At 48.0% G+C, this 21,866-nt stretch overlaps 1 protein-coding gene and 1 long non-coding RNA gene across 3 annotated transcripts; one reads left to right on the forward strand and one right to left on the reverse strand.

Annotated features, from left to right (window-relative positions):
• Positions 1-3,710: 3,710 nt before the first annotated feature.
• On the forward strand, positions 3,711-10,054 carry MAS1L (MAS1 proto-oncogene like, G protein-coupled receptor). Its single transcript, XM_078000738.1, has 3 exons — positions 3,711-3,810; positions 6,582-6,665; positions 7,363-10,054. Exon 3 carries the CDS (start codon positions 7,411-7,413, stop codon positions 8,389-8,391), a length of 981 nt encoding a protein of 326 aa, XP_077856864.1. The 5' UTR covers positions 3,711-3,810; positions 6,582-6,665; positions 7,363-7,410; the 3' UTR covers positions 8,392-10,054.
• Positions 10,055-12,517: 2,463 nt separating this feature from the next.
• LOC710670 (uncharacterized) lies at positions 12,518-16,679 on the reverse strand. 2 transcript variants are annotated; one of them, XR_013416923.1, is made up of 4 exons: positions 16,501-16,679; positions 16,054-16,149; positions 14,907-15,023; positions 12,518-14,030 (listed from the first exon to the last, which is right to left on the reverse strand). It is a non-coding gene; the product is annotated as an uncharacterized LOC710670 (long non-coding RNA). The 2 variants fall into 2 exon arrangements; XR_013416922.1 differs by having other exon boundaries at positions 12,518-15,023.
• Between the last annotated feature and the right edge of the window lie 5,187 nt (positions 16,680-21,866).

Consider the following 21,866-nt stretch of genomic DNA (forward strand, 5'->3'; position numbering starts at 1 on the left):
TAATGTGTCTTTTTTTTTTTTGAGATGATGGAGTCTTGCTCTGTCGCCCAGGCTGGATTGTGGTGGTGAGATCTCAGCTCACTGCAAGCTCCACCTCCTGGGGTTCTCGCCATTCTCCTGCCTCAGCCTCCTGAGTAGCTGGGACTACAGGCGCCCGCCACCATGCCTGACTAATTTTTTTGTATTTTTTAGTAGAGACTAAAAAAATATTTTTGTATTTTTTAGGGGTTTCACCGTGTTAGCCAGGATGGTCTCAATCTCATGACCTCATGATCCACTCACCTTGGCCTCCCAAAGTGCTGGGATTACAGGTGTGAGCCAACGTGCCCAGCCTGATTATAATGTTTCTATGCATGAATCTCTTTGAATTTATTCTACTTTAAGTTTGTTGAGCTTTGTGAAAGTGTAGATTAACTTTTTTTTCATTGAATTTGGAGGTTGTCAGCTAGTATTTCTTTAAATATTCCTTCTATTCCTTTTATTTTATCCTCTCTTGAAAATTCCCTTATACGTGTTTTGGTACACTGGATGGTGCCCCACAGGTCTCTGAAACTCTGTTCATTTTTCTTCTTTTTAATTCATGTTCTTCATACTGGATAATTTCACCACCTGTCTTTAAATTTACTGATTCTTTCTTCTGCCTTCTCAAATCTGTTATTGAGGCCATCTAGTGAAGTTTTTACTTCTATGATTATATTTATCAATTACTGAATTTTATTTGTTTCTTTTTTAACATTCCATCTCATTATTGATGTTCTGTATTTGGTGAGATATCATTCTCATGCATTCCTTTAGTTCTTTTGACAAGGTTTCCTTTAGCTCTTTGAATGTGTTTAAAATTGTTTTTCTAATATGTTCACCTAGTATGTCCAATGTTTGGTATATGCAATCTGCAAGAGGCACTTTAGACCTTAAAAATGAATATGTTGAAAAAGAGGGTGGAAGAAAGTATACCATGTAGAAAACCATGATAAAAGAGCTGAGACAGCTCTACTAATGTTGGACAAAGTAGACCTTGAGAAAAATAGCATTACTAAAAATAAAGAGGCATATTCTATAATGATAAAAATTTCAATTTATCGGGAGGATATAAGGATTATAAACATATACACAATTAACACATCACCCAAATACATAAAATGTGAAAATGACAGAATTGAAGGGATAAATAAACAGATCATTAATAATAGTTGAAGATTTCAACATTCCATTATCAACCATTGATAGAACAACTAGATAGAAAATCAGCAAGGATACAGAGACTGAAACATTATCAACCAACTTGACAACAACAAATGAATTATACATGCTTTTGAAACACACATGGAACATTCTCCAGGATAGACTAGATGGGAGGGCACAAATTATCTATAAATTAAAAAAAAATTGAACTAATATAATGTATGTATTCCAACCACAATGGAATTGAATTAGTAATCACCAACAGTTGGAAACTTCAGGAATCCACAAGTAACAGGTGAAAGAAAAAAACACAGGGTAAATTAGAGAATTATGCATGAAATGAAATGAAACCATAACATGTCAACATTTATGAGATGAGGAAAAAGCAGTGCTTAGAGGAAAATCTATAGCTGTAGATGCCTACTTTGGAAAAGAAAAATACCTCTAATCAATAATTCAACTTTCTATGGTAAGAAGCAAGGAAAAGAAGAGAAAACTAACCCCAAAGCAAGCAGAAGGAAGGAAATAATAAAGATGAGAGCAAGAGTAGATGGAACAGAAAATAAAGCACAATAGAGAAAAATAAAGAAACCAAAAGCTGAATTGTGGAAAATAACAACACAATTGATAAACCTTTAGCTAGGCTTGCCAAGAAAAAAAATGGCCTCAATTTCCTAAATTCAGAAATGAAATTGGGCATATCACTACCAACTTTATGGAAATTTAAAGGACTATAACAAACAACTTTATGCTAACATATTAGACACCTTTGATGAAATGGATACATTTCTAGAAAAACTAATTACCTAAATTGATGCAAGAGGAAATAGAAAATCTGAATAAGCCTACAAGAAGTAAAGACATTAAAATTGTCATTGCATATCTTCCCACAAAAAAGGCCCAGGCCCAGATGTCTCTACTGGTGAATTCTACCAAACATTTAAAGAAAAAAAATACAATTCTATACAAACTCTTCCAAAATTTAGATCAGAAAGGATCACTTCCCAACACATTGCATAGGGATGATGGAGATGTTGTAAAATCATATTCTAGTGAGTATGTACTTTTATACTTAAGGAAGTTAAGAGACACAGGGACCCATCTGTGGGGAGTGTGAGAAGCACACGTTTCCTACACCCATGTTCCCATTTGGAAGGGTTTCTCTGACCAGCATCAGCCACAAGTGACTTTGCTGAGTAGGGCATCCAGAGGAAGGGGCTGAATGTGGCATTTGAAGGCCTTTTCCTCTTTTCTCCTTGGAACCTGACTGTCTGCATGGAGGAGACATACTCCTGGGTTCTCTCCATTAAGTGATAAGCTTCAGGTGTTGACCATGGGTGCCTGTGCCTATTATTTTGAGGAGTAAATTCAATTCTTGGAGAGAATAACATATAAGCAAGTGCTTTGGGGTCACAAACTGCTTCCCAGGTCATTAGGGGAGGGAGGAATAAAGATACAATGTTTTGGGAATTGTTTTGACTTCTCAATTTATCTCTCAGTTGATTCAGAGAGATGTAATGAAAATGAATGAATTGACTTATTGATTGATTGAAATTAGTGGAACAAGGAGACATGTCTTTTCTCACCTCATAAAGGCAAGTCAAGGCCAGGTGCAGTGGCTCACTCCTGTAATCCCAGCACTTTGGGAGGCCGAGGCGGGTGGATCACCTGAGGTTGGGAGTTCGAGACCTGCCTGACCAACATGGCGAAACCCCATCTCTATTAAAAATACAAAATTAGCTGGGTGTTGTGGCCCATGACTATAGTCCCATCTTCTTAGGAGGCTGAGGCAGGAGAATCGCTTGAACCCAGGAGGCTGAGGTTGCTGTGAGTCGAGATTGTGCCATTGCACTGCAGCCTGGGCAACAAGAGTGACATTCCATCTCAAAAACAAAAACAAACAAACAAACAAAAAAGCAAGTCAGTGGTGGGGTAAACCAGGGCAAAAAAATGTTGGCTACAACAAAGCACAGCCAAATCTCCCTAGGCTTGGCGAATCCAGTGTGAGGTTCTGAGATAGATTTACAAGAACTTCCACATCTTTTGCAAAAAAAAATGCAATTCAATTTACAGCAAAATGAAAGGAGCACATTTGAGTTCCTGGCATGCTCAAGCTTACTGACAAAATGCCCACCAGAGTTCCCTCTCCTGCCTGTCTCAGATGGTCTGGGCTGGGCTGGATATCATTCTAGGAGATTCACACAGGGAGGCAGGTGACAACTTGTCTTAAAGATCCTTCTTTTTTGGGGGAGCTATTGTTCAGGATAGAGTCTAATGTAAATGACGAGTTAATGGGTGCAGCACACCAACATGGCACATGTATACATATGTAACAAACCTGCATGTTGTGCACATGTACCCTAGAACTTAAAGTATATATATAAAAAAAAGTGTTAGTGGGATGGAGGATACCACAAGATGCTGAGATACAATGTTTCAGATAAAGGCCTGGGCCCTGATATGCTACTTGCCCCAGTACAGGAAGACCCAACAGACACAGAGAAATTGACAACCTTTTGTCAGGACCCAGTTCAAATCAGACATCGAGTGCCTCCTGACCTGTGGGCAGAACTTTCATCTCTTGGGACATTGGCCTCTGTGGTACCAATTCTATCCAAGACTTCCCAGGTATGAGAAAAGATCTCTCTTCCTTCTTTCATTTTCAAACCATTTTAACTCAGAGACATTTTCCTGGAATTTGAAACCTCATGATTTTTTACTGGGGAAGGTGCATTTCTCAGGAAAATGGGGACAGGACAGAAACCAGTTTCCTGGAGAAAGCAGGGTTTGGGGTTTCAGGGTAGTCCCAGCAGGTGAGCCACAACTGCGCTCTGGCCGCTGGTTCACAAATGCCCCAGCTGTGCAGATGGGCAGAGGGTGTTTTATTCTGTTAAAGGTAGGATTTGAGCCACTGTGTTACTGAGGTGTGGTCTTGGACTTCTAGGAAAATCCTTTTGGATCTTCTGATTTCACGGCTTCTATATTCATATTTAGTTCGTGTCTAACACAAGGAATGAAGTTCTGATGCATGCTACCCTGTGAATAAGCTGTGAAAACAAGAGGCTGAGTGAAAGAAACAGACAAAAAGATCACAGAGGGTCTGGTTCCACTAATAGGACATGTCCAGAATAGGTGAATGTGCAGAAATGGAAGGTAGATGGGGTTGCCAAGAGCTGGGAGGAGGAACACAAGGGGAGTAGCTGCTAACAGATACAGAGCTTTCTTGTGGAGGTATGTAAATATTTTGGAACTAGATAGAGGTGGTGGTTGCACAACATTGTGAAGGTGCTAAGTGAGGCAGAACTGTGCATTTTAGATTGGTTAATTTGTGTTATGCAAATTTCACCTCAAATAAAGATTCAGTGGGGAGAGTGGGCTTTCACCTCAGAACCAGAGCAAGTACTTCAATCCCAATAGAAAAGTTACTTGGTTATTTTGGCTGCACCAACCTGAGCACTTCCATCAGAGCTGGCTCCCTGAATCCCAGGATCCAACCTGTGTGTTGTATATGCTCCTTGGGGAGCTTGGCTCATGACCCAACTTGGAAATGACATTTCCAGGAGCTAGGATCTCTCTGTGCCCAGCACTGGGGCCGCACCCTGCAGGAGGGCTGTGTCTTCCTCCTGTGTGATGACGAAGAATGTGCTGCTTAGTTACTGGCCTCAGTAGTGGTCTCTGGGCATGAACTGGGTCACAGTGAGCCCAGGGATGGGAAGCCTGGCTCTGCCCCTGAAGCCACATGTTGCCTCCAAAGTGGATATTTTCTCTTTGTTGAAGGGGAAGTCACCTCTCCCCCTGAAACTCTTTTATCTATAAATCTCCTTTCCTGGTTGGAGACTAGAGCCCAGCTGCTCCTGCTTGGTGCCCTGGTGGCCCACAGAGGTCTGTTTGCAGCTTCTCTTCTGTCACCATCACGAGTTCTGACACCCTGACCCAGGCACAGAACTGCAGGTCACCCTGATGTTTCCATGGGCACCAATGTTACCAAGCCCCAAGACTCATCCTATGACCAGATTAGATCTGAGCCATATCTGCGGTCCTCTCTGGCCTCAGATAAGAGAGTCTAGGCAACAAGCGCAGGGAGGGGAGTGGCTAGGGCTGGACCCTTCCATTTTAAGAAAGCTGCTGACTGAAGGAGACTCCATCATCCCAGCAAGGAGGGAAGATTCAAACACTGGGCTCACTTGGAGCTGGTCTCTAGCATTCTCCTAAACCCTACTGATGCACCAGTATGTGACTGCAGGCCACAAGGTCACCTGTGGGATATTTCCAGGCATATTGCAGGCATTTGTCAGTTTGTGGAACAAGCTCTGTTCTAGAAGCTTCTGTGATTCAGAAATGAAGCTTCAGCAGCTCAGGGTTGTAGAACCAGGTAGATCTCACTGCTCTGAGACTTTCCATAATTCCATCTGTAAAGTTTTCATCATAAATGTGATCTTCACTTCAGGCTCCCATGACAGAGATCACAGACTGAGTGGCTTAAGCAACAGAAGTTCATTCTCTCAGTTTTAGGAAGCTGAAAGTCTGAGATCAAAACATTGCCGGGATCATTTCTTTTCAAAGCCTCTCTCCTTAGCTTGTAGGTGGCCGCCTTCTCCCTGTGTCTTCACATGATCATCCTTCTGTGGGTGTCTGTGTCCTAATCTCCTTTGCTTATGAACACTCCTAATCCAATAGGGTTAGGGCCTACCCTAATGACCCATCTAAACATAATTACCCCTTTAATGTCCCTGTCTCCAAATTCAGTCACATTTTGAGGTACTGCGATAGTTCAACATATGAATTTAGAAGAATACAATTCATTCCACAGCAACAGCCCTTAGATGGGGATGCTGAGGCAAACAAGAGTCAGCTACTATGAAAAAGAGCTGGGATTTGCCCCCAAGAGGTCAGCTCTCACAGTCTCAGCATGAACTCCTCAGACCACTGGGTTTAACCAAGCTGTAGGATTCCAGAAGGGGTACTGACCTTTTCCTGTTTAACTTTCAAGTTGGGTGACAAACCACCTTGGTTTTCTGAGGGCTATGAGGGTTTTCAGGAGAAGAGATGTTCAGAGCTCAAACTGTGAAAGTCATAGGCAAAGCAGGAGAAGTTGATCACCCTCCCCGCATGATTCTACAAAGAATGACCTGTGATTGGCAATGTGGAGAAGAGTGCCTGCTCCTGTAGTGGATGTAGCCCAGGGCTCAGGTGCGTGTCTCCCTCGGGACCCCAAGAAATCTTTTTTTTTTTTTTATCAGTTTGTGGAACAAACTTTGTTCCAGAAGCTTCTATGATTCAGAAGCAAAGTTTGCTTCCATGAAGAGGTCACCAGCACTTCCCCAAGTGTAACTGACCTACATAAAGCTCTCCATAGGCACCCTACCCAAGTGACTCCTCTGTGTCAAACCCTGTTCCAGGAGCTGGAGAAGTTATTGAACAACATTGTGAAGAGAATAAAAACCCAATAAATCTTCCATTTCCACAGAAGGATTCCTGCAAAAGTAAGTAAGTAAGTAATTTGCATAGACACACAGCATGTGATGAATGCAATGTTAATAGGATGATCAGCAGAAGCTTCTCTGGAAGTTGATCCTGGGGCAAAGATTGGAAAGAGGAGACAAAGCTTACGGATGTGCAGAGGCCCTTCTAGGCAGCAGAGCAGAATAAAGATCCTACCAGGAGGCCCTTGTGCTGAAAGTGAGGAATTGAGGGGAGGTGAGCAGGAGAGAGATTGGGTAGACCTTCCCCAGAGCACTGAAAAGCAACTGCCCCATCCGGGACTCAGAATCTCTCAGAGTCTTAGGGTAGAGGAATTGCCTGGTGCCTCTACCAAAACCATGCCATGAAAACTGTCTGTGTCAGTGAGAGAGTTGGAGAACAAAGGTAAAGAAATGCACCTTTTTCCCTTATGGGCACCTGGGCGCATGGATACACACCTGGTGTTGGGCACAGCATCAAGAATACCTGAATGAGGTGGAGAGAGGGATGGGGGCAAGCAGGAGAGGGTACCCTGCCGTGGAGGATATGGGATGGATGGATCTCCCGCAGGAGACTCATTCCTCTCCTTGACTTTGCTCTGTGAGATTCCCACCAATCATGGGAGGCCCAGCAGGACCCTCTTGGGAAGCCCAGCAGGTCAGAAGGCAACCCTGACTCTCCTTCCTAGACCTGGTAAGTTACCAACCTTTGTCTTTGCAGAGTGTGCCCAGGCAGCAAACGCAGCCCACCACGGCCCAGCTTCTCTCAATGTTCTCTGGGAAGCCGGATTGGGACAACGGGACAGAGACCCCAGGACACATGAACATGAGTCATACGGGAGGCGAGTGGTTGGTGGGCAAACAGGTGGTTTTCATCCTGACAGTGCTGGTGGCTTTATGTGGGCTGGTGGGCAATGGTGTGGTCTGCTGGCTCCTCTGCTCCCAGGTCAGGAGCAACCCCTACATGGCATACATCCTTAACCTGGCCGCTGCTGATATGGTCAACCTCTCCTGTGTAACTGTGATCCTGTTGGAGAAAATCCTCGTGCTGTATTACCAGGTGACATTGCAGGTGGCCGTGTTTCTGGAGCCTGTCTCCTATTTCTCCGACACAGTGGGTCTCTGTCTCCTGGTGGCCATGAGTATTGAGAGCCTTCTGTGTGTCCTCTGTCCCACCTGGTGTTGCCACCGCCCAAAACGCACCTCTGCCATGATGAGCGCCCTGAGCTGGGCCCTGGGCCTTTCTTTGCATGTGGTTAGCCAGGTCTGTGAGTACTGGGAGAAGGGCTTGGCATGTGACCAATTTCACGCAGGCTTTATAATATTTCACATGCTTATTTGTCTTGTGATGGGCATTTCCAGCCTGACTTTGACCATCAGGAGCCTGTGCTGCCTGAAGAAGTGTTCACCCATCCGGATCTACCACATTGCCCGCTTTGTGGCCATCAGCTTCCTCATCTGGGGCCTGCCTTTAGTTGTCCCTGTGTACCTGCCAGGAGAAGAATACCTGACCTTTGCCTTTGACCTCCTGTTGCTGCTGTCCATGGTAGTCAGTATGGCTCAATCAGCCATCTACTTCTTGGCTGGCTACCTTCAAAGGAAGAGGCATAGGGAGTCCTTAAAGGTTGTTCTCCTAAGGGCTTTGTTGAATGAGATGGAAGGTGGAGGAGACAAGGGGTCTCAGGCAAGGGAACAGCAGGTTACCAGGATGGAGCTCCTCCCACTCCAGGAAACTGTTCCCCAGAACTGACCATGATGGTCTGTATTGGTCCGTTCTCACACTGCTATAAAGAAATATCTGAGACTGGGTAATTTATAAAGAAAAGAGGATTGATTGGCTCACAGTTTGACAGGCTGTACAGGAAGCACGGCTGGCAAGGCCTCAGGAAACTTACAATCATGGCAGAAGGTGAAAGGGAAGCAGGCATGTCTTCACATGGCAGGAGCAGGAGGAAGAGAGCAATGGGAGAGGTGCTATACATTTTGAAACAATCAGATCTGGTGAGCACTCACTCGCTATCATGACAGCAGCACTGAGGGGGAAATCTGCCTCCATGATTCAATCACCTCCCACCAGGCCCAACCTCCAAATGGACGTGAGATTTGGGTGCGGAACACAGATTCAAACCATATCATGCCCTGTGGAGTCTGCCCCATAAGGAGGTGCTTGAATCCTGGCAAACATGACTCTGAATAGGGCAGGAAGTCAAGTGGTGGAAACAACTATGACTAGAGGAAATGTTCACTGAAGTTTCCCTTTACCTCAATACTGCTCTAATTACTTTGCAAATATGAAATCAGGTAATTTTAACAATTCTATGAATAGATAACATTACTATTATCCTGCTTCAGCCTAAGCCAAAAGGCCACTTGGCCCATTTAGCCAATAGCTATCCAAAGGCCTCAGTACATTATAACAAGCATAGCCCTTCACCATCACTCTTCTCCTTGGAGATCAATCACGGTTGGACTCTTGTGGGTCTGTCTCTGGGCCCTCTGCTCTATTCCATCAGTCTATTTATCCACCCATGGACAATACCACACTTGATGTAGTTACTGCATCTTTATCATACATGTCTATCTGCGAGAAGTTGAGTCCTCCTACAAGCAGTTAGAGAAGAAAAAGACATATATGTACAGAGAATCAAAGATACAAAGCAGATTTCTTGTTGGAAAATTGCAAGTTGTATGGAAGTACTTCTTTTTAAAGAAAAAAAATGCCAACCTAGAATTCTTTACACAGTCAAAATATTTTCCAATAAAAAGGCAGAATAAAGAGGTTTTCAAATAGACAAAAGATGAAAGAAATCATCACAGGAGATGTATAGATTGAGAAATGGTAAAGGACATCCATCTAGCAGGAGAATAATGACTCCAGATGGAAATCTGAGTCTGCTAAAGGAAGGAGCCCTTTGCACTGCTGGACTCTCCATAGGATGCTGAATACAAGTAGTGAGAGCTGACAGCCTCGCCTAGTTCCTCCTCTGGGGTGAAAGCACCCAGTCTTTCATCATTAAGAATAACGTCCACTAAACATCAACTACAGAGGTTTTGTAGGTGCCTTTTATCAGTTTAGGAAAATTCACTTCTATTCCTAGTTTTTAGGAATAGAAATAGACTGGAAGTTTTTATAAGGTTGTTGGATTTTGTCTAATGCTTTTTCTAAATATACTGAAATAATGATGTGCTGTTGTCTTTTTATCTGTTAATATGGTAGGTTATATGGGCCCATTTTTAATGTTGAAGCAACCTTGCATTCCTGGGATAAATTTCACTTTGTCATTCTGTGCCTATATTTATATTTGTGTTGCATATGTATATTTGTATTGCATATGTATGTGTGCTCAAGGGCACGTGTTTCTGTGTATGGCAATGCAGTGAACCTAGAATAAAAAAAGAAACCCTCTAAAAAAGAAGAATTAAGTAAGATGGCTAAAGTACCTAACTTCAAGACTTATTGTAACGGTTCAGAAATTCAGATGGTATGGTACTGGTAAGAGGCTAGACAAATAGATCAACAGAACAGAATACAGAGTCCAGAATAGACCATCACATATATATTCAATTGTTTTTCAAAAGGTGTACAGCAAATTCAGTGGAGAAAAGACAATCTTAGCAACAAATACTATTAGAACAATTAGATATGCATATTAAAAACTTCATACATGGCACCATTATTCAAAATGTATCATAAACCAAAATGTAAGGCCTAAAACTTTAAAATTTGCATAAGGAAAAAGGTAGATATTAGTGTGACTTTGGATTAGAGAAATATTTGTTAGATAAGCACCAAAAGCATGATGCATACAAGGAAAAAGCATGATCAATTGAATTTCATCACAATGATGTGTGCACTCTGAAAGACCCTGTGGGGAGAATGAAAAGACAAGTCCCAGGCTGGAGCAAGTATTTGCAAATCTCACCTCTGATGGACTCATACACAGGATCTATAAAAAGCTCTGGGGAGAGGACTCCTCACGGCCCTCAGGAGTCAAAGGGGTGCTGTGCTTAGGGTAGAAATGGAAGATGCCTCCCACCCTGTCATTCATGTCCCCTGAGCAGTGGTGCTCAAAGTCCCATACCAATGCCCCTTCCTGAGTCCACAGTCCCTTCTCTCCCCACGTCTACAATGCCAGGCCAGGCCCTAGGGACAGGCCCCTCCTCCAGGGCACAGGGAGGGACAGTTGCTCTCAGGCTCTGGGTGCCCAGCGTCATGCTCACCCCTTCAAGGCCCACCGGGCCTGTCTCACAGGATATAGTGAGGTTGTCTGGCGTTTCCTGGACATGCTGTCTGGGCCTATTCCCAAGCTGCAGCCAGAGAAATGGAGGGATGTTTGTCAGGCCAGCTACCCTGTTCTACTGGGTCTCATGGGGCCCTTCCCACAGAGCCTGGGTCTAAACACACAGTACAGAGGCCATAGTGGCCAGCCTAGAACCTGTGAAGTGTGCTGGGGACCACAAAAGGGCTGTCTCCAGACAGCCAGGCGAAGCTTTGCTAGTTTCTCAGTACCTCATTTCTTTCTGTTTCTTTTTTTTCTTTTTCTTTTTGAGACAGGATCTTGCTCTGTTGCCCAGGCTGCAGTGCAATGGCGTGAGCTCGGCTCACTGCAATCTCCACTCTCTTACCTCCAGACTTAAGCCATTCTCCCACCTCAGCCCCACCAGTAGCTGGAACTACAGGCGGGTGCCACCATGCCTGGCTAATTTTTTTGTTTTGATAGAAATGGGCTTTGAACATGTTGTCTAGGCTGGTCTTGAACTTCTGGACTCAGGCAACCCACCCTCCTCAGCCTCCCAAAATCCTGGGATTACAGGTGTGAGCCACTGCATGTGGCTGTTACTTCATTTCTTGCCAGTTACCTAACCCTCATGAAAAACCCCCTTCATTCAAAATCAGTAAGAGGAGAAAGATGGTAAAAGAGTCAATGGAAAGAAAACAGGATATAACTTCTGTCCGTGTAACTTCTTTATGTCCCATTGGAAAGAGAAGCCTAAAGGGGTTCATTAATTTCTATTGCTCTGAGGTCCCGAGGATGGCATCACACAGTGCAATAACTACCAGCAGGGGCCATGCTTGATCTCAGCAGATGTCAGTGAGGACATACCTGGGATCTTCTGGGGTCATGGACATGGACTTACAGCAGAACTGAGTAAACAGGGGTTCACAGGCACACACACACACACACATACATACACATACACATGTGCACACACAGGGACACACACAGTCCTGTGCTGCACAGATGAGCCCCTCCCCATCCACTCTGACTCCACAAGGCTCCCCTGACCCCGCCAGTCACCTGGCCTGTTGTCAGTGGTGTCCTTTGTGTCCCGCCTTGGCACAGGCTCAGGACCTGGGATTGCCAGATACTGAGAGGAGATGAGATGGAAAGAAGGATGAGGGACAAGGGAAGAAGGAGAGAGGGAGGGAGGGATGTGGGGAGAGAGGGAGGGAAGAAAGGGAGGGAGGGCTGCCGGAGACCAGCCACCAAGGGACAGTAGGCACAGGTGACAGCAGACCCTCTCAGGGATGCTTTGTACAGACTGTCATGAATGAGCGATGTCACTGGAACTCCAACTTTTGCTCCCTTCCCAGCCCTCTGGGGTTCCCTGTCAGGCACAGTTTGAATTACAGTAAATTATTGGTCTTAACCCTGGCATCTGCCTGAGAGTGGGAGGCTGCAGTGCAGTGTGGCCTCACAGTTGTGTGGGAACCTTGGCCTTTCTGGTCCTTGGCCCTGCTGCAGCCTTTGGGATGGGGAGGCTGTGAGAGGCTGGTCAGGGGTCTGGGCTGTGTCACCCTCATTTCCCATCCACCTCAATGTGCCCAGGGTTTCCTGCAGAGAGCTCTGGGCAACTCAAAAACAGGCAGGTCGTAACAACAAAGACTTTACTGTGCTTTAATCAAAATCAGTGGGGGCTTTGAGGCCAAGGAAGGGGTTCTTTCCCCCAACAAGAGGCTTTCTTAGGCATTGCTGAATCTGTGCTGGAAGCTCTGGTCCCACCTTGGAGCCTTCTGCGGTGAGTAGTGCCAAGTTTCCTGACTTTTTCTGACCAGAAAATGCAACTGCCAAGAATGGCAGATGAGGGATCCAGCCTCCTGGACTCTCATTTTCTTGGTTTTCTTCAGTTCTGTGTCCTGGAGCAGATTGTGGACCCTGGAAGCAGGGCCCCAGTGCCATCTGCTTGGGCCTCAGGACTCCACCCCATTGCTGGTCTGGTGGTGACAACCTATCCTGCAGGAGCCTGACCATTTCTGCTTCCTTGAACGGATGAGGTTGGTGGCTGGTCCGCCTGTTTCTGCCCTACCCTCACCAAGGTGGACAGCAGTAGTTTGAGCTTGGTAACATCATCAGCTTGGCCTTGCTAGGCACACGTAGGCCCCGGGTATGTACGCAGTGCTCCAAGGGGGCTTGCTCTGCCTTAAGCCAAATACTAGTTCTGGCCAGGGCCACAGGGGACTCTGTCTCCTGTGTATCTTGGCTGCTGCTGGGGACCCCAAGGCACCCCTGGTGCCCCTTCCCTTTCAGGGCTCAGGTTGAGTCTGGGCTAGGGCCCTCCGGGTCTGGGAATTGTGCATTGAGCGGGGGATTCTGCCGTACAGGTTGGGACCGTGGATGCAGGGCATGCTGCTGGCTGGCCTGAGCAGTGGGAATGCCATGCTCACCCTTCCCTCCAGTGGCCTCCAAGTGTCCAGCTTCCCCATCAGTATTGACTTTCCATGTCTAAGGAGCTATCTGGGGCTTTGGGGCAGCTTGCCAGGTGCTGCCCTGGCTCCTTCTGGGCCATGCTGGTCACTGTCTGCCAAGGGTGATCTGTCAGATATAGGCACCACATGCAGGAAAGTTGTCTCTGGCCCTACCTCTGGGCTATCAGGGGTCTGGGCAGGGTCTCGTATTGGGGGCTGGGCCAGTCCTGTGGTCTTAGAGGTGTCCAGGGCAGATATGGAAGTGACAGGGGCCTAGCATGTCTGCTCCAAGCTGTACTGTGAAAACCACAGGCCTCTGAGGTCCAGGTCCATGGGGAGCTTAGAGAGGGAGTTCCAATGTAGGAATCACCAAGCACCCTGTGGTCTATCCTGAGCTGGGGATGGGCTGGCCACACTCTTTTGAGTCCCCAGGGCCCCCAGAGAGCAGCCTGCTGTCCTGGGCTCTGCAGAAGCTCCCTCATGCCTCTGGGCTTTGGCCTTGCATATAGCCTAGCTAGGCGAGGGTGAGGGAGGATGAGGCTCTTGTTTCAGGAGGGCTACACCCTCAGGAGGGCTACACCCATGGGCTGCTGGAGCTGGGCTGTGGGCCAGGGAGAACCAGCCCGTCCCCTTGGGGAGGGTCTCAATGCTAGGGGATGTCTGCAGAGACCTGAGTGCTGGGGGTACTTGCTCAGGTTTGGCTGAAAGGAAAGCAGATTTGGTCAGCTTCTCCACTGAGAACATCTTGCTTTTGCCAGGCTGGACCCCACAGACTTGGGTCCCTGCAGTCCTCAGGGTCCCCGTGTGGTCCCCCTGGTCTAACGCTGAGGACACTTCTGCAGGCTGCTGCTCCCAGAGCGAGATGTGTGTGTAGCTGTTAGGCAACCTCAAGTCACTCCAGGGGCAGCCCCCAGGGTTCGGGCTGACTCAGGCTTCCTGCCTCACACCCTTGCCCCAGGGCTGCTTAGCCTGGGCTTTAGCCTTGATTCAGAGCTCAGATGGATGGGGCCCCTTTGCCACCCAATATGGGGGCTTATCTCCACAGTGGGTGAGATACCCTCCACTCCTCTGGGGGATCTCCATGCCAGGGCTGGACTGTTACCACACTTAGCTGAGCTCTCAATTCTGGCTCTGGGCCAGGGTTTCACATATGCCCTCTCCCTAAATCTTCTTAGGGTCTGACACTGATTTTAGGCCCTTGGAGGGGTGCTCAGGAGTGAAGGCCCCACTGCTCTCCAGGGCTGCTGGTACTCACAGGTGTGGTTGTGGGCTTGCACAGATGGATCTGAGCCCTCCAGTGTCCTTCTGGGGCTTTCAGGAGTGAGAGCAGGAGGCTACATGGGAGGGGCTTGGAAGAGTCTTGCTCACGTCTCATTGTCTCCGAGGCATGTCCAGTAAACCCAAGGTCAGCTTTTGCCCTAGGCTCAGTCAGCCTGTTTTCAGAAGCTTCTTAGAGGAGGAGAGAGAGAAAGGGCTGGAGGAAAGGCCCAGGGAACAGGGCTGGTGAGGTCTAGGCACTTCCCACTATTTACTGCCCCACAGGGTGACGCAGGAGGAAACTTGGTTCTGAAGCCCGCCTGGGTGTGCAGGTCACAGTGCATGCTTCTCAGTTCCCCCATGGAGGCCTCAGGGCGCCTCATCACCATGTCCTCCTCCAGGGCCCAGGCCTAGGACAGTGTGTCCTGAAGGAACTCCTGCAGGCCAAACAGGAACAGCTTCAGGGGGTGTTCCAGGAACAGGGTGACTATCAGGCTGGGAAGGGTCTGTGGGAGAGTCAGTTTCTGCACCTTGTTCCCGCTCCAGGCACCCTCCACTGGGCAGTGCTGGATCCTACTGTGGCTGCCCCAGGGGTCCAGATGTTCACAGAGAACCACAGCTGGAGGAAGGCCTGGGCAGGGAAGTGCTCACCACACTCCTGCCTTTCATCTAGGTTGTGCCAGGAGTGGGTTTGGTACCTGGGTCCACTCCTTGCCCAGCCAACCAGGCCTGGTCTGGCCCTACCTCCGGGCTGGAGCAGAGAGCCATGAGGACAGTGTGGATGCTGGTCTCAGGTCATCACACACCAGAAGCCAGGGATCTGTCCTGCATGCTCCTTCTGGGCACCATTGGTGGATAGGATCCAGGGTCTGTCCTGCATGCTCCTTCTGGGCACCATTGGCCACCCAGGGACTTAATTCTGTGTGCTGTGAAGGCCATGCATACCATAGTTGTCACCACGCACTCACCTTCCAGGAGGTAGACATCCCAGAGCCTCAGGATGAGCATGAAGGAAGTCTGCGGGAACAGCAGGTATGGGAGGACCTGGCCTTTCCAGCCTCGGGGCTGGTGGCTTGAGCAGGGCCCACTGTAGCCTCAGTCTGGACTTCCTGAGGCTCCCTCTGCTTGGGAAGAGACCCACCCTAGCTTCCATAAGGCTGGGTCAGACAAGGTTCGGCGGCTCTTCATGGGGATGGACTCATCTCAGCAGAAATGTGGCTCCCAGAATAAGGGATTTCCTTAGGGCTCGTTTCCCTGGCTCCTCCGGCTCTTCCAAGACGGGTCCTGGCCCAGTCCGCCCAGAAATCCCTGGTTTCTGGTGTGTGATGCTTCCATCAGGCAGGTCCTGGCTTGTGTGCCCTGCAGAGACCTGCCTGTGCCTCCTGTGGGGTGAGGGTGAGCTGGGTCCTCCTGGGGAAGCCAGAGCCCTGGGCTGGGAGAGCTGAGCACTGTAGGGAAAGAAGATACCTGGCCTGGGGTCTCCCTATGCCTCCTTATCCCATCGATGAAGCACCATAGAAACCAGTTTAAGGTGGAAAGCTGGATGCACAACCCTTCCTTGTCCTGATAGAAGGAGTGTTCACGGCCCCCTGGGCTTCTGTGAAAACCTCTGTATTCCAGGGCCCACTGCAGACCCTTCCCCAAGAGGCAGAACAGTGGTGGCTGGGGTTTCCGCCAACACCTCCCCACGGCATGGGTCCCCAGTGGACGTACTTCCCTTAGCCCTGGCTCAGCCTGGTCCCAGTGCCTCTGTCCCCTCCAGGTAAGGAAAAGGAGGCCAAACTTTGAATCCATTGAAAACCAGGTCAAGCCCTGACTGGAAGTTGGCCTCTCACCAGCCCCAGGCTTCCGCTGTCCCTCTAACCCCATGGGACCCAGGGCCTCTGGGGAAGAGCTGAGGGACTGTCCACTCACCATGTGCTTCATAAGCTCTTGGAGCACTTTTAGCAAAACTTGCTCTTGATGGGCTTGGAGACTCTGGAAGTTAGAACATCTTGGGATGTAGACTCCTGAGAGGCTCCTGGAGCCCCAAGAAATCAGAGCCTACTCCTGAGATGTGGAGCCATCAGGCTGGGTAGTGGCAGTTGGGCAGTGGCAGTTGGGCAGTGGCAGTTGGGCAGTGGCGGTTGGGCAGTGGTGGTTGGGCAGTGGTGGTTGCTTCCAGACTCCAAGGCCTTTCACTGTCCCATCCAGTGACCCCATCGTGTGGTCTTGGCCAGGAGAGGAGGGGCGATGGGAATGTCCCCTGGGGCCTGGCTGGAGGCACTGCTTAGCGGCTTCCTGGGCCATGGTTTCAGAAGGGCAGGCCTGCCTTTAAAGCAGTGAGGACAGGTGGGAGCTGGTGGGGTGACCAGGGGTGCTGGAGGATGTGTGGCCTTCTCCTGGATGTGGGGTCAGGGCAGGGGACACAGGACAGAGAGAAGCTGTCATCTGGGCTTGGTCTAGCCATGGGCAGGGTGGGTGGTTGGGAGGGTGGCCAGCTGGGAGGCTGAAGGACCAGCAGGGTGATAAGAGTCCCCTGCATAAGGTCAGGGCCAGAGGGCTGTGGCACCAGGATGCAGAAGGTGGTCACGGGGCATCTGTGATCCCGTTTGCTGATGGGGACAAGAGGCATCTGACTTGGGGTGTGGGGTCTCTGACCAGTCACAGGCTCCTGTGGGACTCTCAGCAGGGGATATCCTGGAGGCTCAAAATGAGTAGGGGACAGAAGGTGCCTTGTCTGTAAGTCACAATTACCCAGTCAATGTGGCCATCCCCTGTCCTGGCTGTGTGATGCCTCGTGGGTAGCTGTCCACTGTGGGCTAATGTCACATGGGAGGACTGTGTCACCTGAGAGGACAGAGTTCACCTGGGAGAGTACCATGCTTGGCAAGCCTCTCATTGGCCAGCAGCTGGGCCAGCACCCAGATGTCTCCTCATTCTGGAACATGAGCAAGATAGTGGCTCATGCCATGATATGGCTCATGCCCCTGCAGTAGCCTACCTCCGGCAAGAGCCAAAGTCATAATGGAAAGGCTTCACGAAGGCTGACGTCACCTTGGACGGTCAAGGTCCCTTGAGATGGCTAATGTCACCTGAGCACACTATGTCACCAAGAGGGCAGAGGTTACCTGGAAAGGCAGAAGTCTCCTGGAAAAGCTGAGGTCACCGGAGGAAACAGGTCACTTGGAAGGGAAGAGGTCACTTGGGAGATGTAATATCCCCTGGGAGGACTAATGTCACCCGAGAGGGCAGAGATCATCTAGGAAAGCAGAGGTCCCCTGGAAGACCTGAGTTCACCAGGGAGGGCAGAGATAACCAGGGAGAACTAATGTCACTTAGGAGGGCTGAGGTCACCTGAAAAGACTGAAGTCATCTGTAAAGGCAGAGGTCACCTGGGAGAGCTGAGGTAACCTAGGAGGGCACAGGTCACTTGAGAGTGGAGAACTAATGTCACCCAGGAGGGCAGAAGTCACCTGAGAAGGCAGAGATCACCGGGGAGGCCTGCCACAGGTCCCAGGGAATTTAGGGTGCAGCTTCCATGCCCCTCTCCTGACGCCGTGCTTCACTTGAGCCAGTCATGGACATCGCAGTTGACAAGGAGCTACTGAAGCGACTCCTACTTCATCCAAACTCATGTGTGGCCAGAAAGGGCATAGGTGAAGGCCGTTAAGACCACCCTGACCCCAACTGCAGATGCTAAGCTGGGGAGGCCATTGTGCCGGGCTCAGGGCAACACCCTTGAACTGAATCCCCATGAAGGCTGGTTGTGGGTGCTGACCACTGCACATAGGGGCCTGGGATGGCTCACAGGCTGCTGGGCACAGAAAGACAGCTAGGTCCAGACCCTGCATGGGCAGCCCATGGAGTCTGCTCAGCAGCTCTTCCTGCCAGGAATGGTCTAGAAAGTGGGGGCTGGAGAGTGGGAGCAGCCATCTCAGTAAATCCTTCCCTGTCTGCTGTGCTGTTCAGGGCTCAGGTGAAGGGGAACTGTGATTCCAAAGCCTTAAGAAGATGGCTTCTTCAGGATCCAAACTCACTTTATGACAAAAGAAATGTCCATTAGGCACTTCACCAACTTGTAAAATATTCTGAGAGCAACAATCTGCAACAATGCAAAGCTTGTGGGGATTGAAGTGGGAAAGGAAAATAAAACGCAGGACTCCAATTCACTATGCCAAAAGGAAGAAAATTAAGCTGAAAGCTGAGTCACGCAAAGAACTGTCTTTCCTTTTGTTCCTCAGGAGATAGGTACAGATAGAAGGTTAAATAGCTCCTTAGGTAGCTACTCTTATATTCACCTTATGTAAAGGGCCAATTACTGAGTGTGAGATGAATACGTAATTGACTGTTTTCCTACCTGCCCCTTTTCTCTTGCAACATGTGGAAAACCACACCCTCTTTCCCCTCCAGCCCACTTCTCTCCTTTATATATTGAAGCCCTCACAATCATCTTTGAGAAAGGCACATCTACCTGTTTCCTGGGTGTGTCCTTAACCTTGGCAAAATGAAAATTCTAAACGGATTGAGACCTATCTTACATACTTTTTCGTTTACAAGTTGGCAACCAATGGAAGAGACTCTGAGTGAAGGTGGCCTTGACCTTGGACAAATCTATTAGTGCTTGGTACCAGTTTGAACTATCTGTATTTTTATTTTATTTGTTTTAATTTTGACTCACTCTGTCACCCAGGCTGAAGTGCAGTGGCACGATCACTGCTCACTGTAGCCTCTCTCAGGCCTCTGAGCCCAAACTAAGCCATCATGTCCCCAGTAACCTGCACGTATACAGCCAGATGGCCCGAAGCAACTGAAGATCCACAGAAGTGAAAATAGCTTAACTGATGACATTCCACCATTGTGATTTGATCACCCTAACTGATCAATGTTCTTTATAATCTCCCCCACTCTTAAGAAGTTTCTTTGTAATTCTCCCCACCCTTGAGAATATACTTTGTGAGATCCACCCCCTGCCTCTAAAACATTGCTCTTATCTCCACCGCCTATCCCCAAACCTGTAAGAATTCATGATAACCCCACCCCTTTGCTGACTCTCTTTTCAGACTCAGCCCGCCTGCACCCAGGTGAAATAAACAGCCATACTGCTCACACAAAGCCTGTTTGGTGATCTCTTCACACAGACACGTGAAACAGCCTCCACATCCCGGGCTCAGGTGATCCTTCCACCTCAGCTTCCTGAGCAGCTGGGACTACAGGCTTGTGCCACCACACTTGGCTAATTTTTGTAATTTTCATAGAGACAGGGTTTTGCCTTGTTGCCCAGGCTGGTCTTGAACTCCTGGGCTCAAGCAATACTCTTGCCTTGCAAGGCCTCCCAAAGTGCAGGGATTACAGGCGTGAACCACCATGTCTGGCCTTGAGCTATCTTTATTGTTCAGACTGTTACAATAGGTAATTAGTCAGACATGAACAGGGCAGGAGAGGGGACCTGGACCAGGACTGTCAGGCAACCATCAGATGACGGTCACGAGGTTGTTAAACTGCCTCTTGAAAAAAATAATTGGTTGCAGCTGGTGCCAGGGAAAGGCAGCCTCCCAACAGAAACACCTCAAGTTGGTCATCAGCAGCTTCCCAATAAGATCTCAGGAGCTGGGCCAGTGGACGTAAGCATGTGCACTAACAGGCAAAATGGCAGAGTTGAACCAGTATATAACCTTTCTCCAGAAACACTCGGCTGGTAAGGGAAGAATGCCTTAAGTGAGCATGTGTACAAATTTGGTAAATACAATGTGCATGTTGCCCCTTCCAAGTGCTGGCAGGCCACCGTGCACGTGGACAACCCACCCCAAGGGAAGAATCAAGGGAGAAGGGATGCAAAACCCCCCGCTCCAAGAGGCATGCCAATGTCTAAACCCAAGTCAAAGATCAAACCATGAACCTGATCTCTCCAGTCACCCACTCGCCCTCTTTCAAGCGGACTTTGCTTTCTTCAGTTCCTGCTCTAAAGCTTTTTAATAAACTTTCACTGTTGGCTCTAAAACTTGCCTCAATCTTTCACTCTGCCCTACGCCCCTCAGTCGAATTCATTCTTCTGAGAAGGCAAGAATTGAGACTGCTGCAGACCTGTAGGGATTTGCTGCCAGTAACAAAACCAATAGGACAATTTGCTGAGGACTGGGAGGTACCATCTCCACAGAATCCCTGATTTCTCAAAATAATGTTGAGATCGAAGGTTTATTTTGCTGTATAACTCCTTTTCCGGAGTTTTACTTGCATCCAACAAAGAAGATGAGTTTTTCTGGATCCATGATAATGGAAAGCAGGCAACTCCTTTCTGGAGTTTCAGCTTGCTTCCAACAGGGAAGATGAGTTTTGAGTTTTTTTCCTGCTTCTAGGATGACAGAGAGCAGTCTTTGACCTGGGCCGTGTTCCTACATAAGTAGCTGAAATGGGGTTTGTCTTGGAAATTCTCCTTAATGACTAAAAGTTAAAATTAACTACCAGCTGGTCTTGATTTCTCCTTACCATTAGAGTGCTCAGTAGTCTTACAAATTGTGCAATCATTTGTTTTGCTTAACTTTTTTTTCTTGTTTATTTGTTTGGTTCTGTTTTTGTTGTTTTAGTCTTTTTTCCATTGGGTTTGACCACTCTATTTGACTTGGTCAAATCTGAAGGAAAGTTCTAAATTATGGGGAAAAAGACCTCTGAATTGGCTAAATTCCTGAAGTTGGGGAAAAAAAAAAAAAAGAAAGAAAGAAAAATCAGCCATCAAAACAAGAAAGTATTCAATTACCTGAAGGGCTTTATTTACATAGCAAAACAACCCTTTGCTAGCCAAGCCAAACTGAAAGAGCAGTAGTGGTTGCCCCATGCTGTAGTTCAGTAGCTAAGGTTCTGCCCTTTTTCCACCACGGCATCCTGGGTTGGTTTCCTAAATAAAGTCCTTTCTGGTTTGATATTTGTATTACATTTGAAATATTAGAAGTTTGTCCCATCTAAACCATGGTAATGTAACCAAAATGCAGGTTAGTTGCTTGTTGCTTGCAGAGTCCAATTAACAAAAGTGAAGTCTGTTATAAAGAAAGTAATTTATTTCCAAAACTAGCTTAGGGGAAGAAATGCAGGTGTCCTCCATATGACTTCACTTTTAAAAGGCAGGGGGGGAAGTGAGCAAGGGTGGTGGCCGGGGGTCCATGCTAGCTCTTGTGCCTTATCTACTGGGCAATCAGCATGTGACTGCTGGCACCTTCATGGGCAGGCTGTTATCTCTTGAGATAATCCCCTAAAGAGTGAGAGTTCCATAGTGGGCATGTTTGGTTTATAAATCAACTGTTAATTCT

This window comes from Macaca mulatta, chromosome 4 (assembly GCF_049350105.2).
Source record: "Macaca mulatta isolate MMU2019108-1 chromosome 4, T2T-MMU8v2.0, whole genome shotgun sequence".
NCBI lineage: Eukaryota > Metazoa > Chordata > Mammalia > Primates > Cercopithecidae > Macaca > Macaca mulatta.